Source organism: Tasmannia lanceolata, unplaced genomic scaffold, assembly GCF_043159265.1.
Source record: "Tasmannia lanceolata isolate RefF3 unplaced genomic scaffold, GAP_Taslan_0.1 ptg000013l, whole genome shotgun sequence".
Taxonomy (NCBI): domain Eukaryota; kingdom Viridiplantae; phylum Streptophyta; class Magnoliopsida; order Canellales; family Winteraceae; genus Tasmannia; species Tasmannia lanceolata.
The window spans coordinates 44,850,314-44,860,813 of NW_027518690.1; the positions used below are offsets into that span (position 1 = coordinate 44,850,314).

Consider the following 10,500-nt stretch of genomic DNA (forward strand, 5'->3'; position numbering starts at 1 on the left):
GGTTTTATATATTATGATTATATGTTTGAGATAAGTCAATTTAGAGTGGGTAAATAGACCAAGTTCTGCATGGAGTTTTAGTTGTGAAATGGCCTATTACTCCTTCTAAGGCCCTGCTCGTTCTGGATATTGAGTCCAAAGCTTATTATGGGCGCAAAATTGAGTTTTATTTTTCAGTCCAGTAATCATTTGTGGACTCAAAACCCCAAGTGCCCGTTTGTTTTTTATTTCGAGAACCTATTGTGAGTCCAAAACTGATTATTGGACTCAAATTTAACAGGGCCTTATAGAAAACATGGTCACTATTGAAAAGCTCCTCCCCCATCTCTTTTTTATGGTGGGTTTATTTCATTAGTCTTAAGGAACCATCGGCAGATATCTGTTAGGAAAGACAAATAACATGGGAGGAGAGTCTGTTGAAAGTTAGATAGTGTGAAAAATACTATACTGTAAAATTAAAAGGTTGGTTTTACTTAACCACCTCCTAATTCCCAATCATTCTTTTGGGTTTTCCCCATATTTTTATGGACATAAACCTCCTACTTAAACCCTCTCATCCCAATCACATTTCTTGTAACAAAGAGCTCCTTTTCTCTTACAATCAAAGAGGAAAGGTGTACAACGAATGCATGAATGGCTAGTGCAGATCTAGGAACCCCCTCTGTTGGATCCAAGAATACTGATTGCCAAGAAAACACCAACAATAACCACAGAGCTTTATTAGTATCCACCATGCCCTTAACAAAGGCAGAGGGGGAGTCTATCAAGAGGCCGCGAGGTCGGCCTGCTGGGTCCAAGAACAAGCCAAAGCCACCCATCATAATAACACACGATAGTGCCAACGCCCTTCGTGCCCACGCCATGGAGGTGGGCTCTGGGTGCGATATAGGCGAGAGCATAGCAAACTTCGCGAGAAGGAAACAACGCGGAGTTTGCTTACTTAGTGGAAGTGGGTTTGTGATGAATGTAACACTACGCCAACCGGGTTCTTCTGGTGCAATTGTCACCCTTCATGGGCGGTTCGAAATACTTTCATTGATAGGTTCATTCTTGCCTCCGCCGGCACCACCGGGGATTACCGGCCTAACAATCTACTTGGCCGGCGCCGGAGGTCAAGTTGTGGGTGGTGGGGTGGTCGGAACTCTCGTTGCTTCAGGTCCGGTGGTGGTCATGGCGGTTTCATTTACAAACGCCACGTTTGATCGATTGCCTATAGATGAAGATGAAGTTGCCACACATAATCAACACCAGCAGCATCACCACCACCACCACCACCTTGAGGTGCAGAACTTGTATGGGGTTTCTCAGAACTTGATTGCCAATGGGAGCTTGCCTCCGGATCTTTACACTTGGGCGCCGGGGAGGCAACTTACGAAGAGTTAGATTAAGAAGCTAATCTAGCTTATTTGATTTGGTTATTAATAATATAGAAGTACTAGAATGTATTGAAGTTGTTCTTTTTCTATGGTTAGCTACCTTACTCGAGAAATGATTTCTCGTGATGTTATGGAGATATGTTATTTTTATTAAGATTACTCTTTTCATTTAAAGGCTCTTAAATAATCGTGTGATAACTAATAATTTGATGGTTACAACCATCTTCATTAACAAACAGCCATGAAGTTTATAACAAAGGAGGAATGCTCTAGTAAAGTGGCACCCCCACTACAGCACACTGGGTCCCACCTTTGATTGATCCAAACCGTTCATATGCTTTGTGGAATTGAAAATCATCTGAACAAATCCTCAAATGTAAGAGACTAACTAACCGATTTATTCTATTTAAGATTGGGATTTGCTAGGGACCATCACATTTCGCGGACCGGCTGTTGCATGAGGGAGCACCCACATAGGCTCACTTTTTGTCTTATTAATTTAACTCGTCCTATGTGGTTGCTCTCTCATGCAACAGCCCGCCTGCGAAATCTTATGCGATGGTCCCTAGCAAATCCCTGTAAGCTTTATTATAATAACATTAGGGTTAACATCTACTCAGATTAGTTTGGATTGGTACAGCCCATACAACATGCCAACATGCATGGATGTCGGAGGCAATCAGAGCAAGCTGATTTGGCTGGACACCATGGGTACAATTCATTGGGGCCAATCTCACTATCATTTAATGATCTTAGCTCCTTGATCCAAACACGCCCAGTTTGGTTTAGATTTTTTTAAGAGAAACCGCTATATCTTCACAGAGAAACCAGTTGCTTCCCTTTCCATGATAGTTGCACTTGAGTGATGCATTGTCATGGAATGCAGAGCTATATTAGGCCCAAGGATGGGAGAATTGTGTGGAATAGTTGGTTATATTGAGGGGACATCGAATGCACTTAGTTAGGACCCAGAGTGGCATGAGTAGTTGTTTCTCCCCTACAGGCCTAATAGGTGGTGGGCCAAAACCTTGGTAGTTGGCGGAATTGTGGTATGATTCGTAACTTCGTAAGTATCTGTTTGGATGCAAATAGTTACCCGGTAGTCGGGAGGTGACAAACATTTGTAATGTTTGATCTACTTAGGATTTACCTGGTAGAATAGTGATAAGTAGAGTTTGATTGCCAATCTCGTAAGAGTAATGCTTACCAAAAAAGTATTTTTCTACTTGGGACATCCTTGAAGTGCCGGTCATGTGGCAACCAAACAGGCCCAAGACATTATAGGTGGGTAAGGCTCTCACACACACACACACTACGCATACAAACTGATGCTGATAGTTTGTTGTTGCACCCTAAGCACCACAGTATGCCTCTAGTTGGCTTTAGCCACTATATAGGACTTCGGCCCCAGGAATTGGTTCATATCATAGGTTCATGCCTTGTTAGCCTGGGCAAGACAAGTAGTTACCTCATCTGCTTGTATATCTTAAGTGTTCTTTAGATCATGATGGCATAACATCATCTCACATTTGATTGATCCAGACCGTCCATTCAAAATGCATAGCTTTAGATCTCTTCCGGCTTAGCATCAAAGCATTTTAGTATAGTTTGTCGAATGTAAACCGTTCCCTGTAGTTTTGACGGTCAAATGTTTCAAAAATTAAAAAAAAAATACACAAATGGAACGGGTACGATTAGCGTGGACGGTTCGGATCAACCACAGCTGGGACCCAATATACAATAGTGGGCCCCATTGTTTCACGATGAGGTTGCCCACTTGCCCTAGGGTTTTGACGAGTAATAAAACCCATATAAACTCCACCTTTGCCCCACAATGCTCTCTTCATCCTTCCATAACTTCCCTCTTCTCTTCATTTCCGCCCTTTTGCTGCCGCAGAGATGAAGGTCCTCGCTGCCTACTTGTTGGCCCATCTCGGCGGAAACTCACATCCTTCAGCTGGCGACATAAAAAAGATCCTCGGATCTGGTAAATCTAGGTTTCCCGCTTTACATTTCTAGATTTAGGATTCTCTAGGGTTTTCCTTTTTTTTTTTAGGGTTTGCTATTTCATTGCTTTGGATCTGAAGTGTAAATTTACGTTTCTTTAGGGTTTGATGTTTCTTTGGTTTCGATTTGTAGTGTAGATTTTGGATTCTGTAGGGTTTTCCTCTTGTTCAGGGTTTGATGTTTCTTTGTTTTCGATCTGTAGTGTAGATTTAGGCTTCTCTAGGGTTTTCCTCTTATTTAGGGTTTGATATTTCTTTGGTTTCGATCTTTTTTGTAGATGTAGGCTTCTCTAGGGCTTTCCTTTTGTTTAGGGTTTAATGTTTCTTTGGTTTGGATCTGTAGTGTAGTTTTAGGCTTCTCTAGGGTTTTCCTCTTGTTTAGGGTTTGCTATTTCTTTGGTTTCGATCTGTAGTGTAGATTTAAGCTTCTCTAGGGTTTTCCTCTTGTTTAGGGTTTGATGTGTCTTTGTTTTCGATCTGTAGTGTAGATTTAGGCTTCTCTAGAGTTTTCCTTTTGTTTAGGGTTTGATATTTCATTGCTTTCGATCTGTAGTGTATATTTAGGCTTCTCTAGGGTTTTCCTCTTGTTTAGGGTTTGATATTTCTTTTCTTTCGTTTTGTAGTGTAGATTTAGGCTTGTCTAGGGTTTTCCATTTGTTTAGGGTTTGATATTTCTTTGGTTTCGATCTGTAGTGGGAGCCGAAGCAGAAGAAGAAATGATCGAGCTGCTATTGTTGGAAGTCAAAGGAAAAGACATCAATGAGCTTGTTGCTGCCGGATTGGAGAAACTCGCCTCGGTTCCTTCCGGTGGTGGTGGTGGCATAGCGGTGACTGCCGCCACTGGTGGCGGCGGCGGCGGCGGAGCCGCTGCTGCAGCTCCTGCCCCCGAGGCAAAGAAAGAGGAGAAAGTGGAAGAAAAGGAGGAATCTGATGATGTATTGCTTCTTAGAACTCAAAATTCTTGATTTTTTTCCATCTTTGGTTCATCTTAATATGTTGCCCTCTTCTATTATGATGATCTTCATCTTGTTTGTTCTGTGTTTTTTTTTTGTGCAGGATATGGGATTTAGTTTGTTTGATTGAGTGGTTCCATCTATTTTTGGTAGGTATGGCATATATGTATCTGCTTCGAGATGTCGGTAATTTGGATGCTTTAATTAGGTGTAGTTTGGTTTTGTGATTTAAACTTCTCGGGATTTGTGATGAGCTGTTATTCGACTGATATTGTCTTTCATCTGATTCAATAACTATAACATTCTAAAATTTTGCTAGTAATGGTGCCATTGGAGCTTGGTATGCAAGCTGAGTATCTGAATTTGTTGGAGATAATGATCACAAGCTCTGCGGTTGTTTTGTTTTGTTCTCTAATGACATCCCCACCTCTATTGCCGGGTCTTTCAGAAATACCTGCATATCTTTTAAACATTGAGAAGACTTCTAATATTTCTTCAAGTCTTATTTCTACCATAGAACATTAACATCAGTACGTCTTTTTTAAAAAAAAATTGATGACAGCACAACATCAGGGGCATTCTATCTACACACAAGGAAGAAAAAACACCATGATTTTCTGTTATATCTGTTAGTAAAGTTTTTAGTAAATTTTCGCCTTTCAGAAAAAAAAATTCTGTTAATAAAGGTCATTTTCTTTCTGTAGCTCTCTCCAATATTTGATGTCCTTTGGCTATCTTTTGCTCGTGTGGTTCAAGAAATTATTTCTTGCTGGTCAAACCTAAGTGAAAACATGGAAAATTTAAAAGCTTGAGTTAGAATATAGTGGCAAATGAGAATAAGAAAATTTTAAAGATTTGAATTTGAATCTAGTAGATTGCCAAGTTGATGGTAGAAGGTATTTTGAGATTTTCAATCAGTAGATTCAACGTAGTTTTGAATATTAATCTTGAGTGCAGTTAAGGATCAGATTTCCAGGATCAGTGAGATGTGCAATATGAAGATTTCAAGTTTATTGGACAGAGTGATTCTAATAATGCAACCTATCTTGGATAATAGTTTGGATTATATAGTGAATGTGCTGAACTTGAATAGGTTGGGTGAATGCAATGTGAAATTGATAGTTGACCTGACTAATTTTAATAACTTTGGAGTTGCAAGTTTTTGTGGGTTGAGTGAGTGTAGTCTGGCCTTAAAGGTTAGTCAATTTGAAATTTAAACTTTAAGATATAGTTCTATAAGGTTTAATGTTTGGGATGATTTTGGCGATTCAAATACGACAGAAATAGGTCTAATGAGTAGATATATTTCAAATTTTGGCTAATTGTATTTCTGGTTGAATGACAAAGCTATGTAAGAAATGAAAGATGAAAGTGGTGCAAATCATAGTGTATTACTTGTTATGTTTTGGAAACACAGAAATCATTTATGTAATAATGTCAATTATGAAATTTAATGTGCTGTCTATATTTAAGTATGCACATTCTAGATACGTTATCTATGGCAATTGAAAAATAAGCATAGGAATAAATCAATGAAGAGAACGGGAAATGAATGAGACCAGCACAGCAAGTTTGGTATTGGAAATCTTAGGTGTGAACTGAAGTTCAGTGAATTCTTTTAAACAGACAAATAATGTTCAGCAGAAAATCTAATAGGAGATCAAATGAAATTAAGTTTTCTGTTCACTGAGGGAAATATGTAACAAAATTTTAACAATATGAGGCTGTCATTAATTAAGTGAATGGCTCAAAACAGATTATGAGACTAATTTTGCTCTACCAATAAGTGAAGAAAAGAATGGTTAGATGATTAACATATGAGTAAAGAATATGAGATATGAGATACCATTCAAGAAAGAATCTGAGACACCATTCAAAAAAAAAAATGAGATATGAAAGTAATATTAGTAGCAAAATAGATTTATATACTTATGGATTGACATGGTATCTTTGGAAGAATAGAAAAGAATTTGCAAATAAAGTATGACACTTGATTTGAATGAATAATTCAGAATTTAAGCGAACTACAGATTTATGCAATTTTGATTTGGAAAACAAAGAACGAATAGATGGTCAATTGAAATAATAGACAAAGGACCTAATATCGAATTAATTGGATTTCATAGAAACGGCCCTAAATGCCAGTTAAACGTCAAAGATTACTTGAGTTAAAGCAGGTTTATGATCTATACGATGGAAACTCATATATGCAATTAATAAGGGCGACCTAGTGCACGAGGCTCCTGCTATTGTGGGGTCCAGGGAGGGCTAGATGTACGCAGACTTACCCCGCTTTGCAGAGAGGTTGTTTCTGTGACTCGAACTCGTGACCACCAGGTCTCAATGGAGCAACATTACCGTTGCACCCAGGCTCGCCCTTTCATATATGCAATTAATGAAATCAATAAAGTAGAAAAAGGGAATGAAAAATTAGTAAATGCCTAGAAGCAAGATTGTAATTGAATTAATTCGTAGGCTGTTAGAAGAAAGCCTTAAAATGGGTGCTAAAATGGATGAATAAATAAGAATCTTATTGATCTGATTTAAATCTGAATGATTATAGTTATATCTAAAATAGTTAAATAGATAAAACTAGAAGAAAATTTAGCAAATAAATAAAATCCATACTAAAGGATTATGAATTTTTAGTCAATCTAATAGAGAAAATTGGAATTCTAGCAATCGAACAATCATGCACAAATAGAATAGATTGAGTTTAGTACTACCCGGCTTGTGGAGATCCTGCTTTGGCAGTGGAGTTGGAGAAATCTCTCTCCCCCCCACACCACACCACACACACAAAAACAACCTAACCTTTGACAGATGCGACTTGGCCAGAAAGAATGTGTGCGATGAGTCTTAGAGACCTTGGTTGTAGACTGTGGAGATGCTGCCAGGCGTTGTTACTCAACATGAAAAAAACACAAGCGAAGAGGGAAAAAAAATGTTGTTTTAAGAGAGCTTTGTTAAGGCTTTCTCAGTGGAAGTTTGTGTTCTCAAAAGTCCCCTTGGTTAAGCTTTTATAAAGGAAGAGAGGGGTTTGCAGAATCAATTTGGTGTTGTTTTGAGATGGCAAAGGGCTTGATTTGAGTTGTTTTTGAAAAAAATAGGATTTATTTGGGGATTGAGATGATGATGTTTTTGTTTGAGATTTGGTGTGGAGTTTAGTGATTTTGGACTGCACTAGTTCCGCTGCTTGCCTCGATGTGAGCTCCTTGGTGGTGGGTTGGGTGAATCACCTAAGTTGGTTGCCATCGAAAGAACATCGATATAGGGTTTCCCCTTAGAAGATTATTGGAGCGAGAGATTTGGTTAAGCTCCAATATTGGAGGAATTGGTAAAGAGTTTTTCAATTGCAAAGGAATAGTGTGACTTCAAGAGGTAGTTGTAGCATCGAGCCAATGGAATGACTTCAGCATAATGATTAGAAGAGAGAGAGATCTGGTTAAGTTTCTATGCACGTGAAGCAAGGAGTTAATTTGCCAACAAGAGACTTAAATGGTAGGGGTTCTCCATCTTTTGTTTGAAATTCTCTAACTTTTTGAATGATGAAAAAGTTACCATGGCCTAGAAGGTGTTAAATATTTAAAGCAAACACAGCGTGTAGCCCTGAATTCATATCGGACAACATTATTCTTTGCAGAAAAAAACCTTATCAATAAGATTTATGAATTAAGACACCTTCAGGAGTGCGAAGGACAACTCAAATGTCGGTTCCACGACCGATGTAGGAATCATCAAAGAGAAATCTTCAACAATCAATAGGAATGTCATTGAGGTTGATTTTTAATATATAGATTCATCAGGGAAGATGGCCAACAATGGCTTAATCTTTACTTGCTGTCTGATGGACATTGGATGTCAAATTCCGACTGCAAGACAAGCCATTTGGTGGTGCAACCAGTGAGGACTGGTTTGAACTTCTGGGTTCATGAGAAAGATCTTCATTAACTTGTCGAGAACTAGAAGTCAGTTGGAGTGGGGTATCTTTGAGAAGTTCTTTGGTGAAAAATTTACAATGCAAGGCTTGATGATGGATGAACTTATAAATGGAAGCAAGATGCCCAATGAAGCTACATGTATCACTCATGCTTTTAGGGGATGGCATTTATGTAGTTTTTTCCCCCAGAGGATCTACTTCAATGCCTTGTTGATTAATGATAAAACTCTTAAAACAGTTTGCCTGTAGTAGCACCAAATGTACATTTTTGCTGGTGAAGCGGAGATTATATTTCTATAGATTAACAATTTTGTGGGGGACAGAAAAATGAGTATCCGTAGTTTTAGATCTGGCTACTATGTCATCTACACATTCTTCTAATATATTATGTATGGCTACTAGATCTCGCTCACCTCTAGTCCAAATGGAGAGTCCAACTTCAGAAACCAAATCCAGCGCCCAAGCCTCTCTCATTGTTCATTGGTGGACATGGGTGTTGGAACCAACTGTGACGTAGAAACTAAGCATAAAAATGGTATTCTTATGGCATGGGGCCATCAGAATTCTGTATCTAGAAAATCAGAGAAGTTTTCTCTCGACAGAGTTCCTTAGCTGCCTCATGCTTGATGACAATGGTGGTAAAAGGATAAGTTAAATTTTAATTTATGCAGAAAACTTGGAATCATATTTTGTGAATCACTCACAAGTTCTCTATAGATCAAAGGGTTTCGAAAGAGAAAACCATCTGTTCCCAGAAATTGCCCAAAACTGCCTCCGAGCTAATGTTTGTTATAATTCTTGGGTGGCAGTGAGAACTTTTTGTTGGTGGGATACAACAAATTAAGATGCTCGAAGAGAACAAAATTTCCAGAGTTGTTGATTTCTAGCGAGAGAGAGAGAGGGACCTAGCACGTTTCTGCACTTCCTGGGGCATCATCTCTGGACTTGGGCGCCTCTGGATTTGGGCGAAAGTAATAGGCATGGAGATAGGATGAGTGTTGCCTGGGCATTTTGGTCATTTCCTAAAGGACTAAGTATGTCTAACCCGATACTTTCATTAGCCAGGAGGTTTTGAATCGGGTGTCCCCAGTAATGAAAAGGGGCGAATATATCAGCTCCCTAAAACTATCAATTTTGAAATCTAAAAATACCACCTAGCTTAAATCTGCCAATCTACTAGATTCAAAATTCAAACTTTTAAATATTTTTCCACACCTGATCATCCTCCTCTTAGCTCACAATTGTACTTCGACGGTTTTATCTCCCACCACGAACGTTTGTGGCGAACTGCATTGCCTTGGGCTGCAGCTCTGCTTGCATCAAGGATGCTTCTGGTTGTCTGCAGCCTTTTGGCCTGAGTTAGTCATGTAATGCATGAAGCTGATGCGGGGCCTGCTGGTTCCCTTGTCAGCAGCACTCTACTGATTCTCTAAGTCTAGGTTTTGCCTATGACGTGAGGGGATTTTGCTTGGTTGTGGAGCTGGAAGTGTCTGAAAGATTTTTAAGTGTTCACAGTTATTTTGAACAGCATTTGTTTTAGAGTGGCTGTGGTAATTAGAGAGAGGTCTTGATAAGGTGATGGTCACTCAGCTTGTTTCTTAGGGTAAAAAACAATGGTACAAAAACCTTGGAAAATCAGTCAATAGTAGGAGATTGTCTCATGTTTCAGGTTTTAGAAATCTCAGGATGGGGGAGAGATTTCTAAAACATGAATTTCTCACTTAAAATCCAAGAAATGCTGTCCCGACAGCATACATCGGCTTGATCATGAACACTCTTTTCAAACGAAGACCTGGATTCTAAAATCTATGTATCCAAACGGCCCCTAAAATTGAAAATTCTCCTTGGATATACTCAAAACCAGAAATTTTGGAGATTGGTATTTGAGAAGGAAAATCGAATCTGAGCTCGCGAGGGAAATGAGAGTAAAAAGGACGGGTTTACCTTCACAGCTACATTGTGGAAACGAAGGGGGTGTTCAGATCTAGGAAAAAGAGATTTGTGGAAAAGTATATTTTACATGTAAAAATATTTCATGAAAAAAAAAATCCAATGTCCATTAGGTTTGCAGTTTTCCTAGAAAACAAGTTAAATTTTTTGACATGGGTAAAAATCAATTGAAAATGAGTTTACTAAATGCTGGAAAATTCATTTTCCATGTCATCCAAACAGCCCCCTAGTTTGGTCTTTATTAATGAATTCTGGCGTGCTGACGGCATGATTTG

General features: G+C 38.8%; 2 protein-coding genes across 2 annotated transcripts; both read left to right on the plus strand.

Annotated features, from left to right (window-relative positions):
* The first annotated feature begins 622 nt into the window (after positions 1–622).
* Positions 623–1,453, plus strand: LOC143890241 (Putative AT-hook DNA-binding family protein). The gene has a single exon (XM_077394841.1). The coding sequence runs from the start codon at positions 634–636 to the stop codon at positions 1,381–1,383; it is 750 nt and encodes a 249-aa protein (XP_077250956.1). The 5' UTR covers positions 623–633; the 3' UTR covers positions 1,384–1,453.
* A 1,747-nt stretch (positions 1,454–3,200) lies between these two features.
* Positions 3,201–4,653, plus strand: LOC143890243 (large ribosomal subunit protein P2y-like). The gene is made up of 3 exons (XM_077394842.1): positions 3,201–3,363; positions 4,076–4,317; positions 4,439–4,653. Exons 1-3 carry the CDS (start codon positions 3,276–3,278, stop codon positions 4,463–4,465), a joined length of 357 nt encoding a protein of 118 aa, XP_077250957.1. The 5' UTR covers positions 3,201–3,275; the 3' UTR covers positions 4,466–4,653.
* Positions 4,654–10,500: the final 5,847 nt, after the last annotated feature.

Excerpts from the sequence above, each read along its gene's own strand:
- LOC143890241 (XM_077394841.1), top strand. The coding sequence starts at position 634 with ATGGCTAGTGCAGATCTAGGAACCCCCTCTGTTGGATCCAAGAATACT.
- LOC143890243 (XM_077394842.1), top strand. The coding sequence starts at position 3,276 with ATGAAGGTCCTCGCTGCCTACTTGTTGGCCCATCTCGGCGGAAACTCA. Across the intron at positions 3,364-4,075 it reads AAAAAAGATCCTCGGATCTG|TGGGAGCCGAAGCAGAAGAA; the intron begins GTAAATCTAGGT and ends TTCGATCTGTAG. Across the intron at positions 4,318-4,438 it reads AAAAGGAGGAATCTGATGAT|GATATGGGATTTAGTTTGTT; the intron begins GTATTGCTTCTT and ends TTTTTTGTGCAG.